Raw genomic sequence first — 22139 nt, 5'->3', positions numbered from 1 at the left:
AAATCCATAGAAAGAACAAATCCACCTCTTTTAGCACAAAATCTCCTAAATCAATAAGACATCTTACAAATAATGATCAACACACAAATAAATTTTCTCATCTCTTCTTTTCTTATTTTTCTTCTTTTCTCTCTTCTCTTATATCTTGGATTACTTACTCTGTAAAGAGTTCATCTTGTTAGTTTCTGTTATCCTCGAGATATATCTGAGATGTTCCTTTTGTATCTTGGGAGATTTGCGCATATACTGCAGATAAATCCTTAAGGCCAGTGTTTCCAACACGTCTAAGGAATTTACATATTTATTTTCTAATCCTATTTTTAATACAGTAGTTAACGAGTTAGTCACTGTGGATAATTAATAAATTAATTGTTGTGGGTAATGAATGTGTTAGCAGTTTGAGTATAACATGACTTCAATTTTTTTCATAATAGAGAGTTTGTTGTCTACGTAAACTATATTTTTGAGTTTGAAACATGTGTTAGAAATTTCTTACCAACTTTTCTATAAGAAAAATGCTTAATGATCTTTCTGTTTTTTAATTAATAATTAGCCGTGACAATCTTATAGTTCATCTATATAACTCAAATGTATAATTCTATTATGAATATTGTTAATTTCATTAACATTATCAAGGTCCAAGTCCACAAGATCAAACCATACAATAAGATGTGTTTTTACATTGGACAATGTTAATTTGACAATCCATTTTTTTTATTGAGATCATTTTACGCCAATAAAAAATTATCAATTTCTTGTAAAACTCACTTTCAGTTGAGTTTTTTAAACCCGCCGGTTCAACGGTGCGGTGGAATTTGGTTTACGTGTGTGGAATTGCTTCCATATTTAAAATTTTGTATTCACTAAAATCAGTTGTAGGGCCAGATGGGAAAGTTGTTTCAGTCAAAGTCTAGGTTTTAAGTATCATAAGTCTTAAAGTGTTTTGTGAAAGGAAAAATGTGGTCCTTGATAGTTATAGATATAGTTGAGTCTGTGTTGTTTTGAAAATCAGTATCTAACTTAGATTTGGTTGCACTTGAATTGAATGAGAAACAGTTTGGTGACGATGTGGAGAGAGAGAGCATTGTTCCTGATACTGCTACTTCTTCTCCACCATATATGTGCTTCCAAGGACGACCAAGAACAACACCTTTGTCCCCCTTCTTCCTGTGGCAAAATCAGCAACATCAGTTATCCATTTCGATTACAAGGCGACCCAGAGAAGTGCGGTAACAAAAGGTATGAGCTTGGTTGTGAGAATAATGTTACGGTGTTGTATCTGCACTCTGCAAAATACCATGTTCAGGCAATAAACTACAACAACTACACAGTGAGAGTGGTTGATCCTGCTCTTCAACTCCATAACTGCTCCTCTCTTCCTCTGCGTTCCCTCTCTCGCTCTAATTTCTCTGATACTTACACTTATTACACGGATACATACCAAGCCGGTCTAAGTTCATATGAAAATTGGGAATCTCTGATTTTCGAGCATATAGTGTTTGTGAATTGTAAGCATACAGTGAGAGAGAATGTAAAGTATGTGAAAACAGAAGAGTGCGTGAAGTGGGACTCAAAGGGCTATGCATATGCTGTTGTTGGTGACCTGAAAGCAGAGGACTTTGAAGTTGGTTGTGACATAAAACTTGTTGCTCCAACATCTCTGAGGAGTTTGAATAACCATTCCTACACTTCCATGCATTGGGGCTTGGCCTATGGATTTGAGATTTCTTGGATAAACCTCGCCTGCCAGAATCATCATTATTGTCCACTTAGATTCTGCTATTTCGACTCTGCGAGCCAGAATCTTGATTGCCAACTACTGAGTGAGTTGGATCTCAATTAAATTTCATGAAATTATTACATATCTTATTTTAAATGAAAAACTTATATACTTGAGTAGTTTTTATCACCTACCATTTTTAATTTATGCAAACTTAATTATATATATATATATATATATATATATATTTTATTTATTTGCGTGTATAAATCGTTCACTCAGAGTGACATAAGCACGTTATTACACACTCCTTACTCATGTAGCTTTACTCTTCCAACAAAAGCAATTGAATTAACTGAATATATAGGAGGTACCCAGTTAGTAACTTCTACCGATGTGAATTTCTCGTAATCATACTATTTTTCTAATTTTGTCTAGTTTTCATGTTAAACTAATTTTTTTATTCAGCTGTAGCATAATTTTATTTATATTTTTAATTTCTTTAATTGATAATCGATTGTCTTCGATTAACATTTTACATAATTATACATATTCAAATGATTAGGAAAATCATATTTCACCTATTAACCACTTTTTGAGAAGTTTTCGAATTAATGTTTGAATCATTTATATTAATAATTTAACCAACTTTTGGAAAGAAATATAATATTTTGTATCTTTTATATTTTACATGCGTTTATAAGAACAATCACTGCATCAAATTAACATTTATTATCTTTAAATAAATATAAAAAGCTGCTATACTTGTTTAACTCTATAATTAACCTTCTCTTACGAAAACGGTCTTTTTTTAATAACTGAGAAAAATCAGAATTCTAAAGTTGATATTTTCTTTCATTTCAGAGTTTACGGGAATTGGAGTTCTACTCAATATGTTAGCTGGTAAGATCTTATCATCTTAATTTCTCAATGCTTTAATTACAAGAGGAGTAGAGCTTTTAGCAATGATTGAAGTATACTTTTTAACAGTAGCTCTAAACTTATCATTAATAAAATGCTATTAAAATAATAGAACATCTGGCCACGGTTAAAGATACAATTCTCTGTATATTTCTAAAAATTTTCAACCACTTTCGACTACGTTTATGATTTTTGAAAACTTATATTCTTTTATTTTTGAAAACTTTCACCTCTTTCGGTAATGATGGTTATGTTTTGATCTCTTGTTGAAGTAATATATGATGATAATTATATGATAAATTGTTTTTGTATGTATACTTCTTCTTTTTTTTTTTTAATTTTTTCTGATTTTGATTAGGGATAAATAGTGTTCTTATTTAAATTTGTTTTAATTATGATAGAAAATTTTTATATTGCATGGGCATGAAAAATATGAGTAATATTTAATATTTTTAAATTAGATGGAAATGAGTATCTACATTTCGTAATTGTCTCTTTTTTAAATTAACAAAATATTTTTAATTTATTAGATAAGCTAATTTCTTTTATTATTTTCTTTAATCATTTGTTTCATTTAATTTGAAAAACTCTCGTAATATATATATATATATATATATATATATATATATATATATATATATATATATATATATATCGTTTTCGTAGTTATCTTTGTTTTAAATTAGTAAAATAGTTTTAATTTATTAGGTAAGCTAAAAAGCTTATTTCTATTATTTTCTTTAATCAGTTGTTTTATTTAATTTGAAAATATCTTCCTTTACTACAATACAATTTTACATTCTCTTCCAAGACTTAATCGATGTTTATCAAGTTCATTAAATTTTCTAAGGTACATTTTTTCTGATTGTAACATCAATTACACATTTTTTTCCTTGTAATTTTCTTCGTATGATGAATTACATTTTAAAAACGTAAACCTTCATTTTATTTATTTAAATTGTGTAAATCCTTGGTTTATGAGATAAGCTAAAAAACTTATCTTTTATTTTGTTGGTTCTTGATTTCATTTCATTCATAGAGCTCTAAATTTAGTACACAAAATTTTCATTCTCTCATTCAATGGTTCAACTCGTTTGAAATCTATCAAGTTCATCCAAATTTCTAGATGCTTTCACTCTCAACATTTGCAAAATAACAGATATTGTAGTTATCATGAAATTTCAAAGATGTTTAATTGTTATTTTTTTCTTTAGTATGGTTATTATTTTCTTATAAGAAAATATTTAATTAACATTTCAAACAATGCGAGGAGTTGTTACGAATAAACTTTTTATCTAATGGGATTGAAGATAAGATACAAATTTTAGACCTAATATGAATGAGATGAAGGTGGGTATACATTTCTTTTTAAGATATAGAGATAAATATAGTCAAATTTGCATTTATGTTATCTTGTTGTCACTAAAGTAGCAAAAGTATTTTACGAATGTTATTTTGGAATTTTTACACCGATTTTAGGTCTGACGGCTATGCATGGTACATATATTTAAGTTGGACCATTAATAATTGACATAAACTTTTGATGTTCTTTCAAAAGTAAATTAGCGGAGCGACCACCACGAAATACCCATGACAATCTCCAACTACATAATGAAGATCTATGAAGATATACGACACATACTCTGGAGATATGCAACACATACTTCGATGACATACTTGACCCAAAAAAACACTAATGCAATCAGAGCTACCACCACGAAACACCAATAACCACCAGAAAAAACCCATAAGTAATAAAGGGAGACACTATTGAATTTTCCAGAAACAAACACACTTTTAATGTGACAAAGTAGAAGTTTAAAAAACTAACCTCAATACACAAATGCAATCGAACATAATTGCTTACCATGAGAAACCTCCCATAAAGATGAAGAAATGAGCTATCTTGGTCACCAGAAGAGCCTCCACCACACCTAAGGTCGCAACCAAAAAAGAGAGAAGTTGCAAAAGCTCCTCGAGCATGAAATGAAAAAAATCAATGCTTACTTTAAGAAGAATGAGCATAAGCAGTATCCATATGAACATGCTTTATGCATAAAGAAGAATAGAGGAGATGTGATGTTTGTTACTCTGTATGTTGATGACCTTATCTTTATGGGGAATAATGTCAAGTTGATTAAAAGGTTTAAAGAACTGATGAAAAAGGAGTTCGAGATGACTGATTTGGGTCTTATGAAATATTTCTTGGGTTTGGACGTCATTTAGGGAGAGAAAGGCATTTTTGTGTCCCAGAAAAGGTGTGTTGAAGAGGTCTTGAGAAAGTTTAATATGACAAGTTGCAACCCAGTTTCCACCCGTATGAAAGTAGGTACAAAACTTTCTAAGTATGGAAATGGAGACTGAGTAGATACAAGCAATACCAAATTTTGATTGGAAGTTTTAACTATCTTACAAATACAAGACCAGATTCTATGCTAAATATTTGAATAACAAGTCGTTATATGGAGGAGCCAAGGTATACTGATTGGAAGGCACTAAAAAGAATTTTAAGGTATGTGAGACGAAGAAAGGCCTAATGTATACTAGGACGGATAATTACTGACTAGTTGGCTACTCTGACAATGACTAATGTGGAGGTGCTAATGATAAAAGAAGCACATTTGTATATACAACGTTCACCTAGCTTTCGAAGAAGCAACCTATTGTAACATTGTCAACTTCCGCAACTGAGTACGTTACAATATCCTGAAGTGTCTGCCTTGAAAATTGGCTTAGAAATCTTCTAACCAAACTGGAAATGAAGCAAGAAAAAGGGACTGTGATTCGAGTTGATTACAAATCGGCCATTGAATTGGCAAAGAACCTAATCAATCATGAGATAAGCAATCATATTGATGTTTAGTTTCACTTCATCCGAGAACAAGTGGAAGAAGGAAATGTGGAGCTAGAGTACATAGGAAGCTGAGCACAAGTTGTTGATATGTTCTGCTAGTTTTGAAATGGTAGAAAAGCCAAGAAGGGGGGTTGAATTGGCTAGTTAAAAATTTAGGCTATCTTTGCAAGCTAAAAACCACCTTTAATTGAATCAAATAGATCACCAAGTTAGGATGCAAACAGTACTGAACTATACACTTTCAATCGATCAAAAACAGAGTTAACAGATTGATTTTACTAAACAGATTCTTTTCTGGTATAATCAATCGATTGAAACTAAAAAACAGTCGACTGAAATACTAGAAAAAATGCAGAAATGCGAATTTGAATTTTAAACAAGAAACAATGCTCAAGAATGATCAAGATCAGTTCCAAATGATTATACAAACATGCTCAATGCTTCAGATTCTATGAAAACATGCAAGAACATGAAAAAGATGATTAAAGCACAAGTTCTTGAAACTTTAAAATGAAAATGCAAGAGAGAAAGGTTAGAGAAGAGAGGACACCACAAATTTTTATACTGGTTCACTCAAACCTGAGCTACATCCAGTTTGTCAAGGCAACCTTAGCTTGACTTTGCACTATTTCAAAAGTTTTACAAAGAATTCACCCTTACACTTCCAAAATATGCAAAAACACCACAAAAGACTCTTGAATCACACAAGAATCACACCAGCACAGCAAGAACCCTCTTGCAGACCTGGAAAACCACCAGGCACACACCCAAAGCTTGAGAAAGATCAAACCTTAGTGGTAGCACAACCTTGCCAACCACAAACCACTTTCTCCAAGCTTCAAACCAAGCCAAAAGCTTCAAGAATTGATCCAAGATCAATCTTCAACAGCTGCAACACCTATGATCACGAAGGAGAGAGTTTCCACAAGTTTCCAGAACCAAATTGTGCTCTAAAACGATCAACCGACCTCTCTTTCGAAAATCACAACTTTTGTAGTCAAACTGTTATGAAATTCAACAGGTTGATTTTCAAATCAATCGGTTGATTTCACTTAACTTAAGTGAAATCAGTCGATTAAAAACTAAATCAACTGATTGAATTTGTTGCAGTTTAAGACTACTGCAGCCAACCTTTTAACCTATTAAAAAGCCATTCAACAAATTAAAAGAGACATTTTAACCTGTTGAAAAATCATTCAATAGATTAAAAACACACCAAAGACCAAACTATATCTAATTAATGCTTTAAGGTCTACAATATGAATTACAAACTACAAGTACACTTTCTTAATGATGTAACTACATGGAGAGCACATGTTTCAGCCTTGATCACCATGGATATCATCAAATCTCCTTTCCTTCATCAATGTAGGCTTCATTCCAATGTTTATGGCTTCGAGATAGTTCAAAAGAGCTTCATTCAATCTTCATCAAATCTTCAAGAAGCAAACCACATTGGCTTCTCATGTCAACATGTTCATGAAGCCATTACCGACCACTTTATTCAAGACTAGTAAGAGGTTGCTTCATAAAAGATAAGAGAAACATTTAAGTTTCAAAGGGGTTTTGTTCGGTAAACTTGAATGTTAGTAGTTGCATTTAATAGTATTAGTAGAATTAAGTGTCTTAAGAGATTGCAAAGGTCAATAATGCTTATAGTAATGATTGTGGCCTGCAATAGAGTTCATTAATTATGGTTTAGGTAGTAGTTGTATTTAATGGATGTAGTTGGAAGGCCTTACCGAAAGGGCCTATAAATAGATCTTGTTCTGCTAATTATAAAATACACCAAGTTATAATATAAGAGAGTTTTTTATCCAAAATACTTGTTTGTCAACAAATAGTTGTGAACCTTGGAACTTTTAACTTGGAAAAAGATATGGATGTAATTCTATGATAACTAAATTCTTGCATTGCAAGCTGTTTGTGGATTCTATGTCAGGTTTAAGTTTAAAAGTATGCAATATCAAAGGAAAAATACTAAAACAAGCAATTGATAAGATTAAAGTAATCCAAACCACAATTCAAACCTTACAACACACACCAAAGAGGTCTAGGGTGTTTTCCAATGGGAGAGGAAGACAAAAAATATAGTGTTGGACAAAGCAAGCTTGAATTGGATTAATTGCAACAATCTTGGGGAGCTATTTTAATAATTGGATTATTCTAGTGTAACAACATAGGTTTTATACATTTTATTGTTGTGTTAACTTTCAATTCATCTAAGTGAACACTGCAAAAATTTTGAAAGGTATGTTATTTTGGTACAATACTTAGTGATCTCTATATTAAAAGTGTCTGGAACTAAATTTTTTTAGATTTCCATTCTTAATTGTGACTTTTATATGTAAATGGAGGAAAAGACATGCATCAACCTATGCAAATATTGAAAATTATCTTGAACAAAATCATTTGGTACCTATTAGATACTCATACAAGGAAATTAAGAAGATGACTCGAGGTTTTAGAGAAAAGTTAGGTGAAGGAGGATTTGGCTCTGTTTTTAAGGCAAAGTTGCGAAGCGGATCTTTTGTGGCAATCAAAATGTTAGGTAAATCTAAAAGAAATGGACAAGATTTTATCAACGAAGTTGCAACCATTAGAAGGATACATCATCAACATGTAGTACAATTAATTGGATTTTGTGTTAGTGGTTCAAAGCGTGCTCTTGTTTATGAATTCATGCCTAATGGATCTCTTGATAAACTTATATTTTCAAGAGCTGGAAGTATACATTTAAGCTATGAAAAAATATATAATATATCAATTGGAGTGGCTCGTGGGATTGCTTATCTCCATCATGGGTGTGAGATGCAGATTTTGCATTTCGATATCAAACCTCATAACATCTTACTCGATGAAAACTTTATCCCAAAAGTTTCTGACTTTGGATTGGCAAAGTTATATCCAATAGATAATAGCATTGTCACAATAACAACAGCAAGAGGAACCATTGGGTATATGGCTCCAGAATTGTTCTACAATAATATTAGAGGAATATCCCATAAAGCTAATGTTTATAGCTTTGGAATGTTATTGATAGAGCTGGCAAGTAAGAGGAAGAATCTAAATGTCCATGCAGAACACTCAAGTCAACTTTACTTTCCCCTTTGGATCTATAATCATATTAGAGAAGAGGAAAATATAGATATAAAAGATTTGACTGATGAGGAAAAGATAATAGCAAAAAAACTTATCATAGTTGCACTTTGGTGTATACAATTGAGACCAAACGATCGTCCTTCAATGAATAGAGTAGTGGAAATGCTTGAAGGAGGCATTGAGGACTTGGAAATACCTCCAAAACCTACTTTATTTCCTGATGAAATGAGTGTAAAGATGAAACAACCAACTCTATCTAAATGATTTTGAATGAATTTATCTGGTAGTGATTGAAATAAAGGTAGCAGGAGGTTGCAGGTAATTATACTTGTTATTTAAATAATAAATGTAAATGTATTTCAAATAATATGCTTTGTCTAATGGTTTAAGATATTCTTAATACATGTTAATAAATGGACTTTAAGTCTAAGTCAACCCCACAAAACATAATTATAAAGTGAGATTTATACCTATTCATATACTGTAAATTGATTTTATATATAATTGATATACGACTTCTAACCCCATGTATAGGTAAATTTTACATTTATCACTCTTAATTTTTCTACACCCTTCCAACACCTAATAAAAAAATAATATTTTTTTACTTTTCTAGTTGATTCATCCTAAATTATTTTAAATTTTAACATAAAATTATATTTTTATTCATGTCAAACGAGTGTTGAGAAAAAAAGATAAAGTGTTTGTGTATCACTGTCCAAAATTAAATTAAATTATTCTGGACTAAATTTACACTAATTTAAATAAATACAATCTTTGAGTAGCTAAAGTGCTAAGGAGCATTTTGAACTGATCAAATTTTAAAATAATGTAAGATTATATATACTCCATAGAATTCTTCATCTCGTAGTTTTGTAGCGTTTTAGTAATCAATCTTTGTAGAGATGGTTGAAACGATCCTTTCAACTCAATCTTCCATATACTAAATTTATGTCTTATTTTGATACGTTGCATTAGGTCTCTAGTTTGTGGTAACTCAATCTATTGAGTTGTGAAGCTTTAGCTTTAGGGAAAATTATTTTTAAGGTAAGAAAAACTAGTAAGAAATACAAAGAATATTGTTTTTAAATTTATGGTGGAGATGATAAAGTTATGTTGTAGTTTAGTAATTTGATTATGCTATTGTTATTTCGATTTTGTGTTGATTCTATGTTGATCAAATTTTATGATAATGACAATGAGAGTGTGCAACATGAGTTGGACATTGAACTTGTTTGTAGAGTAGATATGTATGTTTGATTTCACAGTTTCATAGAAATTGGGTTGGGTAAATATGATGATCTTAATATAATGCAACAAATTGATCAATTGGTGCTACATGAGTGTGAATTAAATTGAAATAAACTTTATTTTGTACAAAAAAAAGGTATAAGAACTAAGATAGACTTAGTGGATCAATCTAATATGAGTATCTTATTATGAAAATTTGGTAAGGTTGGGCAAAATCTAAGAACCGTTGGATGCCATTTGGAAAATTGATTCCACAAAGTTCCAAGGGTTTCTAGCGTCAAGCGTGAACTATATAACATTGGGCACCAATTGGAAAATGGACTCCAGAGACCTCCAGGGGCTATAGTGCTAGGTGCCAGAGCCACCACTGGGCCCTAAAGCAGGGTGTTAGGCATTGTCTTGATAGCATTGGACACCACCTGAAATTTTAGTATCATGGAGCTCCTTGTTTTATCTTTGTTGGGTGTATGGGCCCTAAAGTGGGGTGTTAGGCATTGTCTTGATAATGTTGGGCATCACCTGAAATTGTAGTATCATGGAGCACTTTGTTTTATCTTTGTTGGGCGAGGTGATGGCTCATCGGGCGAGCTCTGCTCTTGAGGTTTCTCAACAAGCACCTAAGCTCGTTGGGCAAGTAAATTGTAAAGTTCTATAAAATTATCAAAATCATATGAAATTTTGAGTGAAAAAAAACATGTGAATTAAATAAAATTAAAATTGTCAGTGAAATAAACAGAAAAGAAGTAACTCTATCAACACTTGCATCCTTTTTGCTCACGTGAGTAACATAATCATAACACAAAGGTAAAACCATACACACAGAAAACACAAAAACAGAGTAAGTTAAAGCCATTAAAATTATACTCACAATTTGATATTATAGCCATAATAAAATGTCATGCATATATTGATATAAAGATACACATTATGGTCGTAATAAAAGGTGTATCATATAATTGTATTCATACTCCATTTGATTTAATAAGTAATACCTCAAACCAACACATAATTTCATATGACACATTTAACATTCTTTCAAAGTCATCATACAATAAACAAGACCCCTAGAGGACTCAATGTATTGATTAGGCTCTAAGACCATGCACCTTCTCACCATCACTTTTTCAGGGCCATTACCTCGCCATTCTATGACCATACCCCAAACCAACTTGTATAACAAAATGAATCATTCATATGCAAATTTTACCATTAAGGTTAGAGCTACACATGATGATCTCCTTCAACACTGACTCTAAGTATTTGTCTCTATGTGAGTCCAATACTTAGTCGAGTTAGGATAGTCGTAATCAGAGCCATTCCATCAATCACATATAATTCAACCCTTAGCAGCTCCACCTTGGACATTACTAACTCTTACTCCAATCTGCACAATCAACCACAAAGAAAGATTTCGCTACATAAAGCAAATTTCATAATATCAAACATTCATACCTCTTCTTTTATCATTTATTAAATAAAAACTCACATCAAAGCAATAAAACAAATGTACATATCCAAACAGGATAGTGCTTTTCGTAGCATCACAACACCCGTCGTCAACAACTCCAAAGGCCACTGACATAAAAAATTCTAAGTAACGCCTTACTATGGTTCCCAGGCACCCAACACCAATGCCCCATGATACTCCCTGTTGCGATGGCACCTAATGGTGTCACCATAGTGCCAAGTGCCAAGACTACTAAAGCTTCTTGTTCACTAGAGCTCTTTGACTTGGGATTTGAAGACCAACGCCCGATTGTACTAGTGTGGTGCCCAACACTACTTCAACAAATTCACGCAAATTGATTTTTTCTATACTAAGATGCCCAAATTGAATTGTCTTAATGTCTCCACTCTTTTTGTCAATAAATCGTCAATTTATAGTTCAAATAATCTCATTTAGACAAAACCCTTTGAGTAGCATAATAGAAAGAAATCATAGCACACACAATTCATCAAAGCTACTCACCCAATTCAAAATTTTTCTCAACCAATAAACCACATAATAATCTACCCCAAATTAAACAAATCCTCAAACCTAATAAATGCAAATATGCAACATTATAAAGCATTATAATTCAATTCACAGTATAAGACAAATTACTAGAAAAATACTAGCTCCCCTTACCTTGATTTAGACTCCTATAACTTTCAAGGTTCTTCTTCCATAGCATACTCGTGTCAAGGACTCTATCTGCTCAAAAGAGCATCAGATCGATGATTTCAACCTACAACTAAGATCACACATACACAAAGAGAACCAAATTAGAGGATCAAGATACATGCAACTCGTTATGCTCACATGCAAGAACAAAACATATTGGACTCTAGAAAAGGATAAAAGGAGAACTTACTATAATTGAGATTCCGATAAGATGAATTTGTAGGGTGCTCCATTGTGAACTCAGATGAGTCTCTAATTGAAATATAGATGAAAGATGGACGAGAATGCTTAGAAAGAAGCAAAGAAAATTGAGAGAAAAAGTTTTTCAGAGAGAGAGAGTAAAATTTCTATAAATAAACTCGATAAAAAAAATATTTATTAGGTTTACCTTTTAGTAATAAAAGATTCGAGTATCTTTTATGATACCTTTAAATACTGAGTATTTCGTGAGTTATTATGATTTTTATTAGTCACATTTCTTTTCCTAATTTTGTAGCATTTAAATTTTCAATTATTTATTCATTTTTATATATAATCTATTTATTCTTCTCAAATATACACTTTTAATATAATTGAATTTAACATTTAGTTTTTCAACCTTCTAAAACTATTCTTCTACCTTTATCTATATATTTTAGTTTTTAGATTATTTATCTATTTTTAAATTTACCTGGTCTGACAAAGAAAATGATACTAACATATGAAAATACACTTTCAATGAAGTTTATGCAATTAGAGTCAGAGTCAGTAGTGAACCTTCACCATAACATAGGATAACCGTGACTAGGGATGTCAAAAATATCCGTACCCATAGATATCCGTGGATAAAACCCGCAATGGGTAGGAAACAAATATTAAAAATGGATACCCGCTACCCGCGGGTACGAGTATTTTTGATACCCGCATGTTAACTGGGTGGGTACGGGTATCATAGTATCCGTATCCGTGGATACCCGTACCCGCTAAACTTTAATTCACAAAAATACCCTTATATGTGTGTGTGTGTGTGTGTATATATATATATATATATATATATATATATATATATATATATATATATATATATTTTCATGAATCAATTGGAGAAAGTGAGCTTGTTGATCAAAACACTAATTAAAGAATTTCATGTTGTTGAATGTTATTTTATATTTATTTTTATAATTATTTGGACTTGTATGGACTTGAGTTTGTTTGAACTTTATTTAAAATTTATGATAGTGATATATTTTATTTTATTTTATTTGAATTTATGATTAATATTTAGTTTTTAAATAATTTTATAAATATTCGTGGGTACCCGTGGATACCTGCGGTATGAAAAAATAGATGGGTACCCGCATAACGGATACCTGACGGATATGGGTACGGGTACAGGGCGGATATTTATCCAGCGGGTAGGGTACGGAGAACTACTACCCGTACCCTACCCGCCCCATTGACATCCCTAACCATGACTCCCCCAATTTTTTTTATTTAATTTGTTATATATATTTAAATTATTTATTTATATATTATTATTTTATTTATTTATATATTATTATATTATTTATATTAATTTTTTAAGTTTTTTTTTTAAATATCATACATACTTTCTCTCCTTTTTTTTCTTTTTTTATTTTGTATCTCTACCTCTTCTTTTTATCTCAATTTTTACTTTCAATATCACTTCTTTTTCAAAATAAAACTGTAAAAGAGTAAAATTGATGAGTTAAAGAATATTTTAGATCAATTAATCTATTCTTTTGAATTGGTTTATTTTGTACTTTTTTTAAGTATATGTTTTCCTCTTACATATGATAAATTTGTCTACTGTGTATTAGGTGGTGACAAATTCATATTTTTTTTAAATAGGTGAGAGGTGGTAAATTTATATTAGAAAAATTATGATAAAGAGTAAAATAATTAATTTTTTTAAGAAGAAGATTTATACATGTAGATCAATCAAACTTGAAAAATTTCATGAGAATTCAAAAATTAAAGACTATGAAAAACGATGACCTAAAACTCTCACAGTTGCATATAATAAATTTTAAAAAGATCTAATTTGACACCCTTAAGTTTTTTTTCCAAATTCCACCACTGATTAGGTTAGAGTAATCTTCATGATTCCGCCTAGGCCCGTGATTGAAGAATAAGGATTTTTCTTCCTGCACCCCCAATTTTTCTTCCTACACCCCCAACTTTTTTATAATTTCACTGTTACCCTTTTGGTTTATAGTTACCGGCTTTCAGAAGCCGAAGTTACCGACTTTCAGAAGTTGGAGTTACCGACTCTCAGAAGTCGGAGTTACCTGCTTTCAGAAGCCGAAGTTACCGGCTTTCAGAAACCAGAGTTACCGGCTTTCAGAACCCGATGTTACCGACTTTTAGAATTCGATGTTATTGGCTTTCAGAACCCGGTGTTACCGACTTTTAGAATCCAGTTTTATCGATTTTCAAGATACGAACAGTGGCGAAACATGAATAAAAATTTTAAGGGTGCCAAATTTAAATTTTTTTATATAAATTAATTTTCTAGTTAAATAAAAAGTTCTTCATTTTCTTTACTTAAACTATTTTTATAGAGTGATTCACGTATGCACTTTTCAATTTCTAATATATCTAAATCATTGAATTCACGCAAAAGAGGTATTCTAATTTATAAATCAAGGTTATACAACTAATTCATTATGTGTAGCAGAATATGTAATGCAACCCAAGATATATCCATAAATTTTACCATTTCAGCATAAAACACAACAACCTTTAAATTTCATAATTTAAGATTATACTAATTTGGGTAAAAATATAATTAAGGTTCATGCCAATTTGATAAAAGAATTCCTAAAATCATAATTAGGATTCATACTAATTTGGATAAAACTTAATTTGGAAGAAACATCATAGGAGAATCATAATTTAAGATACGTAAATCATAATAAAATATTAATGATTTATGATAGATATTGAGATAATCATTTATCTCCTTACTTTTCTTTTTTACTTTAATACTTTTTTGATGACTTATTGAGAAATAATTTTATTATGACCAGAGATAGAACCTTAATCGCTTTTATCAACCAACATCCATCAAATTAATTTTAATTTTTAAACAATAAAGATATACAACTAAAAAATATATAAATAAAATTATTAGAAATTTTCTTAAACTTAATATAAATAATATAATTATATATAAATATAATTTTAAAATATATAAAAATATATATATAAAAAATTAAAAATAAAAATTGGGGTTATCGGCTTTTAGAAACCGGTGTTACCGACTTTCAGAAACTGGTGTTACCGGCTTTCAGAAACCGGTGTTACCAGCTTTCAGAAACCGGGATACCGAATTTCATTATGGGGGTGCAGACTGCGGAGATATTTAATTTATAATTTTATTTTTTTTGAAAGATATAATGATCTTCACAACCAAACTTGGAGGTGCAGGAAGAAAAATTGGGGGTGCAAGAAGAAAAACTCAAGAATAAGGAAAGAATTTATAAAAAGTTTGTATCACTTTCCATATGAAAGTTGTGTAGATTTATAAAAATTCCTCACTCTTTCTGGGCCAGGCCCAGTCCACATTTGTTAAAATAAATAAAGAAGAGAAAGTAGAATCAATGAATCATATTATTACGATAGTGTTATTTACCTTTATAGGCTAAGTGGAACCAACGTGCTAATTTTATAAAGAGACAGTTCTTTCAATAATTTATAAAGAGATAGCACAAGATCATTGTTTTTTAAATTAATAAATTTTTTAATGTTTGTTATAACTTTTCAAAATGACCAGAATCTAGTTATATTTAGAACTATTTCTCACAAAAATCAATTATATATTTTTTATTTACCAACAAACATCAATCAATTTCTGCTCTTTCCTAAAATAATCATTAAGTAGCAAATACAGAATCTGTAAATATTTAAGGATAAAATTAGGACTAAAAATATTTTTTTTATTTTATATAATTTTTTCTTAAAAATAAACAAACTAACCCATTAAATATAATGTTATTTGGCATGAAGTTTATTAAGGTTGCTGAAAGTTGAGAGACAGAGTGAGCTGTAGTAGGATATATATTTTTGGGAAAAGTTTTTAGGTTAGATTATATTCTTTGCATTATTAGTATTAAATATATTTAATAATACTTATATTGAGTGATTCCTGAAATACGGGGAGTTTGTCTAAATTTAAATTAGGGGTTTATTTAATAAGTAATTTCTAAAATAATTACTTAGAGATAAAATTTAGTTATTAAACATTTATTTATTTAAAAAATTACATAAACGTAAGAAAACAAAAAATGTGCTTATTTTATTAAAATAATAACTTTTTAAATAAAAAAAACTCACCTATTATATCAAATAACAAACTCTCTGTACTGAACCTATCATTGTTCATGACCTTTAAGAGAAAATACAAGACTTTTTAAACTAAATGCTAAAAACAAATAACTCCCTTTATATAAAAGTAGTGGATGAGTACAATGATTAGATTGTAATTCCAAAATTTTAAAACGAACTAATGATAAATATTTATTTTTTATATTCTCTCTATTCATATATAGTTGTTATTTAAAGTTATTTTACTCAAATTGAGAATTTTTTTTTTACTTTTAATACAGTTGTAAAAATATTATTTACTACTAGAAGGAACAATTACATATAACGTATACATATTTACCTTTTTTACAGTAAAATATAATAAAATTATTATTATAATTATAAAAATAAATACAAATATTTTTTATAATTTTATTATAGATATGTTTTATTTATAATATTTTATCATGAATATTTATTTTAATTTAAAAAAAAATAATTAAATCAAAGAGTACTATTAAATTTTAAAAAAAGTTACTTACAGATAAATTAATAAAGTAATTATTTCAATTTAAAAAATTATTACTAAAAGAATAAAATTGGAAAAATAATGTATACACAAAATATTGATATTTGTTTCAATTTTCTTCTTTAAAATTTTTTTAATGTATTACAAAAATATAGTAAAGATATAATTTAAAGAAGTTATATTCTCTTAAAATTTTTCCATCAAAGGTGACTATAGATACCATCTTCACCCTCAACTTTTCCTTGAAAATGTTTGGGCGCTTCTCCCTGCACTTCCAACACTTCTTCTGTACCCCTAAAAGTTACAATTATGTCCTTCATTAAGATATAGCTGAAAGTGGGTAGGGACGCAGTGCGTCGCCAACTTCTCTGCACCCCGAAATAGTATTTCTTCTCCCGTTTTTTTGTTTATGATGTTAAACGGGATTCGTCTTCCGTTCCATAAACTATGAAACAGCTTTTACATTCCCTTTCAAAAAAAACAACACGTAATTTTTATGAAACGAATTTCGGCATCCATTTCACACTTTTAGGAAACGGATTACATAAGCCGTTTCGGGAAAAAATTAAAGTTTTGTGGGAAACGGAATACGAAATCCGTTTCCTAAAATTGTGAAACGGATTCTGTAATCCGTTTCAAAAAAAATGCGAATTTTTTTTTTGAAACGGATTACAGAATCCGTTTCATAATTTTATGAAACGGAATTCGTATTTCGTTTTCCAAAAATTTTAAATTTTTTCCCGAAACAGCTTACGTAATCCGTTTCCTATAGGTGTGAAACGGAATTTGCAATCCGATTCCATGTGCTTTTTTCGCAAATGGGTTTTGGGATCCGTTTGTGCTTTCCCCTAAAGTTTTTTTTCTTTCTCTCTGCATCTCTTTCTTTATGCTTTGTGAGAATGAGAATCTAAGATAAGAAAATAAAGTCCAACCAAAAGTGCCTCAAGAATCAATCTTTATTTTTAACGTGACAATGGAATTTATGAAACGGATTCCAAGATCCGTTTCGCTAATCTCAACTTAACACACTTCACTTCTCGGTCCCTCACTACTGCATTGTCCAAAATGTGAAAGAGAGCCATGATGAATGCAACCAGAGGTCCCGATGCAAGTCGTAATATTGTAGCTAACAAGGAGTTTGGGATAAGAAGAAGAACTTATGGCTTCTGGGTGAGAACACAAGGGGAAGTCTTAACGGCGAGGTGGTGGTGGAGGTAGCCTCCGGCGGCTGGATGCTGCGGGACTCGGTGGTGATAGTATGGGGAGAATTGATGGTGATGGTGCACGGTGGCGGCGGCTGCGATCGGTGGTGGAAGGAACTCATCTCGTCGTCGATCTCCTTGCGGTGAAAATTTTGGTGGCAGTTGCAGGCGGCGCAAATCACAGTCTCGAGAGTGCCGTCCTCGCCAACCAGCATGAACTCGCAGCCAATAAAAGAATTGTGCCAATATGCTGTGTGTTTTTTAGTTGCCATAAGCTGACACTTTCAGTAGCAGTTTCCTTGGTTTCTTAGAATACTGATGCACTGCAGGGCCTGCGAAGGAAAACTTAGAAAACATATTTCAAAAATGCAAGGTGCGTCTGCTTAATCCATATGCATGATGATGCATGCATGCAATGCAACCTGTTCGTGCATGTGTGACCAACCATGTGATTCAATTTAATAGCTGCAACTACTTTAAAATTTCACGCCTTATTATTCCTTATTTTGATGTAGTTTGTCAATGGATGATTATCGATTTTCAGACATTTCGACTCCTTAATGCATACTTCAAAACCTAAATTATTAGAATAGCATATTTTAATTACATCTTCATATCACACATGCTTATCTAAACATATCAATGTTATTTCGAAAAGATGAAAATAAAGCAAACATATTATAATATATTAGCAGTGCGTAGACGAAAGAGTAAGGTTCAGTTAAATATCAATTTTCAATTCCTCATTATGTCATTCATATAAAGAAAGAAAAATGGCAAACTTAAGGGTGGAATTATCAAAGAAAATATAACAATCTATTTGACATTTGTTTTCAAAAACAGATATTTTTTTTAGAATTAAAAAATTGATTGATGAAGTAGTGCTTCGCCGCCTCTGCTTCCTTCATCCAAGCTTCTCTATCAATCACCAAACATTCCCTCTACAAGCCCTTCCTTCATCGCAAGGCAACCAGCAACGCACATGCAACCTTCAACATCGCGCACCACCGTCAGCCACCACCGTGCCGGAAGACGACCATCGTTTGCAGAACGAAGCCACCACCGCAACGCATTCATGAGCAGCACCTTCGAACCACCACGAAGTTGCAAAACCTGCACCTGCGACACGACGTTCAACGTTCAACCAGTGCCAGAACCTTCGTCAACCACGCACCCGTTCATCTGCACCGCAGCCACGCCAGAAACGAGACCACGACACCACCGTCAGTTTGCACACCTACAACGAAACCTTCAGCTTACCTCCATCAAGTCACCATGAACGAACTGTTGATGAACCAGCAGGAGCCATGGAAGCAGTACCGGAAAAACCTGATCAAACTTAAAAAAGGAAAAAAAAACAAAAACGGATGTCATCATCCGTTTCTGAAAACTATGAAGGACATCCGCGCAAAAGGCAAAAAAAGGAACGTAACGGATCTTGACATCCACAAGAGATAAGTAGATTATTTTACTGTTTCTTTTTTTATTTTATTGAGGGACAAAAACGGAATTAAAAAAAGTTTTGGGGGTACTGAAGAATGTTTTGGGGTACAGGGAGGAGCGCCCAAATGTTTTTCTTAATAACGCAATTACTTCCCGTACTTTCCTCTTTTTACTTTCTGCACTCCCTAAAAATTCTTAACGTAAACTCATCACCAACTTTACCTCCAACTACAATCCCCTTATATGTATGTTTTTAAATGCATTCCAGAAAATTTTGTAGATCCAAAAATATTTTACAAAATACATAATTTATGCATTTCAAAAAAATAGTGATATTTTTAAATTTAAACCTACCTTTTATAATGAAAAATCTAGAATGTATTTAAATACATTCCATACTGTATATAATCCGAAATTTATCTCTTCACTCCGTTAAGAGATACCGCTCATAACTGTCGTCATTATCAATCTATTGTGTTAAAATTTTATTTATAAAATATAAATTTTTGAATAGATCAAATATAATAAAATTTAAAAAAAAAATTGTTTTTATATTAATTTTGATGTAAAAACTTTTGGGAGAACAAAACCCCCAAAGAAGCATGAAGCTCCATCAGTGCATCAATCAGAGCAGAGTTCTCCGCTTCTTTCACGAACCTTTGTCGTTGTTATCTCATCATTTTATTACTATCACGTTTATGAGGTGCAAGAAAAAAAACACGAAAGTATCAAGATTCATCCAATCGATTGGCACAAAACTTCATCAAATCCTCTTCACTGATGTGGTACTTGACTGTGATCTTTATGGTTGTCAAACACATATTCCCTTGTCAAGAAAATGTTGAAGTTTGTTCACCTACTGATAATGGCAGATATGATCTTCTTCCTTACCAACTCAGTGTTGAGAATGTCAAAATTTCATTGTCCAAACAAGCACTAATCAATTCGGTATAAATGTACTTTAATAATGAGATTAACTAGTATGGTGTCTATATACCTGAGTATCCTACCACATGAGGTTATTCTCTTTCTGTTCAACCTCATCCATCCCATGCAAAAACACGAAAAAATTTATATACAAAGTAAGAAAAATAAACTATAAGTAAATAAACTCGTCCTCTTGAAATTTATATCTTTAAATTAAAAATAATTTATTGCATTGCTAACTTTAATAAATATAAATACCAATTTAAATAAAATTAGTACCAAATTATTTATTTTTAATATTTATTATAGTTAATGTATTTAATTATAAATATTTTTATATTTATTTGGGTTAAAAGTGATCTTATTTATTTGAGCTAATTTATTTATTTCTAATATTTTGATTATTATGAAATTTTATTTGTGTATAATTATGTAATATTTTATATAATTATTTAACTTTGATTTCATTATTTTTCGGTACTCTAATTTAAAACATGTAATTATTATTTTTTATGAATATTTAACCTTAAATATGTTTTTTTTTGTGTATTTGGTAATATCATAATTTTTTTCGTGATTTTTTATAAAAATTAATTAATTAATATTAAATATTTATATTTGGATGCAGGGGCGGACCCAAACTATATATATATATATATATATATATATATATATATATATATATATTAATTTTAATTATTTGATATTTTTAGAAAATTTATATATTTTTCGTGTAAATATGTTTTTAATGTTTGGATTTTGATGTGAAATTAAAATTTGTTTTTATCTGAAATTTTAAAATAGTTTGGTCCATAAACATTAAAAATAAATGGATATAGTCATTTTAATTCAATTATTTTAATTTTTTTTAATTTTTTTTTTAAAAATATAAACACATTTCAAGCTAGTATTTGAATTGTTTACCATGTTTAACACGTTTCCATTTTAATATCTATTAGAAAAAGTTAACATATTGAAAGAACTATATCCATTCATTTTAAAATTTGAGTACTAAAATATATCAAAGTTTCAAACACTAACGAATTCTAATTTTATATCAAAGTTCATGAACTAAAAATATATTTAATTTTTTATAATGACACTCCTAAACTCCTAAATTTTGTCTAATCCGCGACGGTTGGGATTAGATAAATGATTTATAGCCATTCAAATATAAAAATAAATATAGGTATGAACTTAATTGAGAGATGAAAATGGAATAACCAAGCTCGTCTCTGCGGCGTCCTATCCTCTTTCAAAAGTATGAGTTGTACAAGTTGTCCACATACGTACTAATATGTGCATTTGACTGCGTCAATGTATTTGCATATCAAATGTTTTATGTAAGACAAACCTGTTAAACTCTATTAGAATTTGTGGCTCTATAAAGCTTATCTATCAACACGGATAATAAATATTCTTTCCACCACAAGTCTACACATGTGGTGGAACTTTTAGCCCTTCAATAATTTAAGATATTTAAAGTACAAAAAAACAATTCAAATGCATTATATAAACATTATATTTAGGTTTTTGTCGTTATTTAAATAAGTGCTAAACTATTTATTCAATTTGGCTCCCAAACTAATTCTTTAAAATTATTTTAGACAGCATGTATATAAAACCTTCCAGAGTTAGAAGAATTTAGGATGATTTTAGAAACTCGAAGAAGTCCATTAAAAAATATTAAAAAAATTAGATGATTAAATACCTAATAA

The 22139-nt window shown here is 30.5% G+C and overlaps 1 protein-coding gene and 1 pseudogene across 1 annotated transcript; both read left to right on the top strand.

The window, feature by feature from the left end:
* The first annotated feature begins 1051 nt into the window (after positions 1–1051).
* On the top strand, positions 1052–2719 carry LOC114195540 (uncharacterized). The gene is made up of 2 exons (XM_028086046.2): positions 1052–1823; positions 2585–2719. Exons 1-2 carry the CDS (start codon positions 1067–1069, stop codon positions 2641–2643), a joined length of 816 nt encoding a protein of 271 aa, XP_027941847.2. The 5' UTR covers positions 1052–1066; the 3' UTR covers positions 2644–2719.
* A 5101-nt stretch (positions 2720–7820) lies between these two features.
* Positions 7821–8985, top strand: LOC114194305 (rust resistance kinase Lr10 pseudogene; annotated as a pseudogene).
* Positions 8986–22139: the final 13154 nt, after the last annotated feature.

Source organism: Vigna unguiculata, chromosome 8 (assembly GCF_037176805.1).
Source record: "Vigna unguiculata cultivar grain cowpea cultivar isolate G323 ecotype 2 chromosome 8, ASM3717680v1, whole genome shotgun sequence".
Classification (NCBI taxonomy): domain Eukaryota; kingdom Viridiplantae; phylum Streptophyta; class Magnoliopsida; order Fabales; family Fabaceae; genus Vigna; species Vigna unguiculata.
Note: the sequence above shows the minus strand (reverse complement) of the source record. Positions and strands in the feature narration are given on the sequence as shown.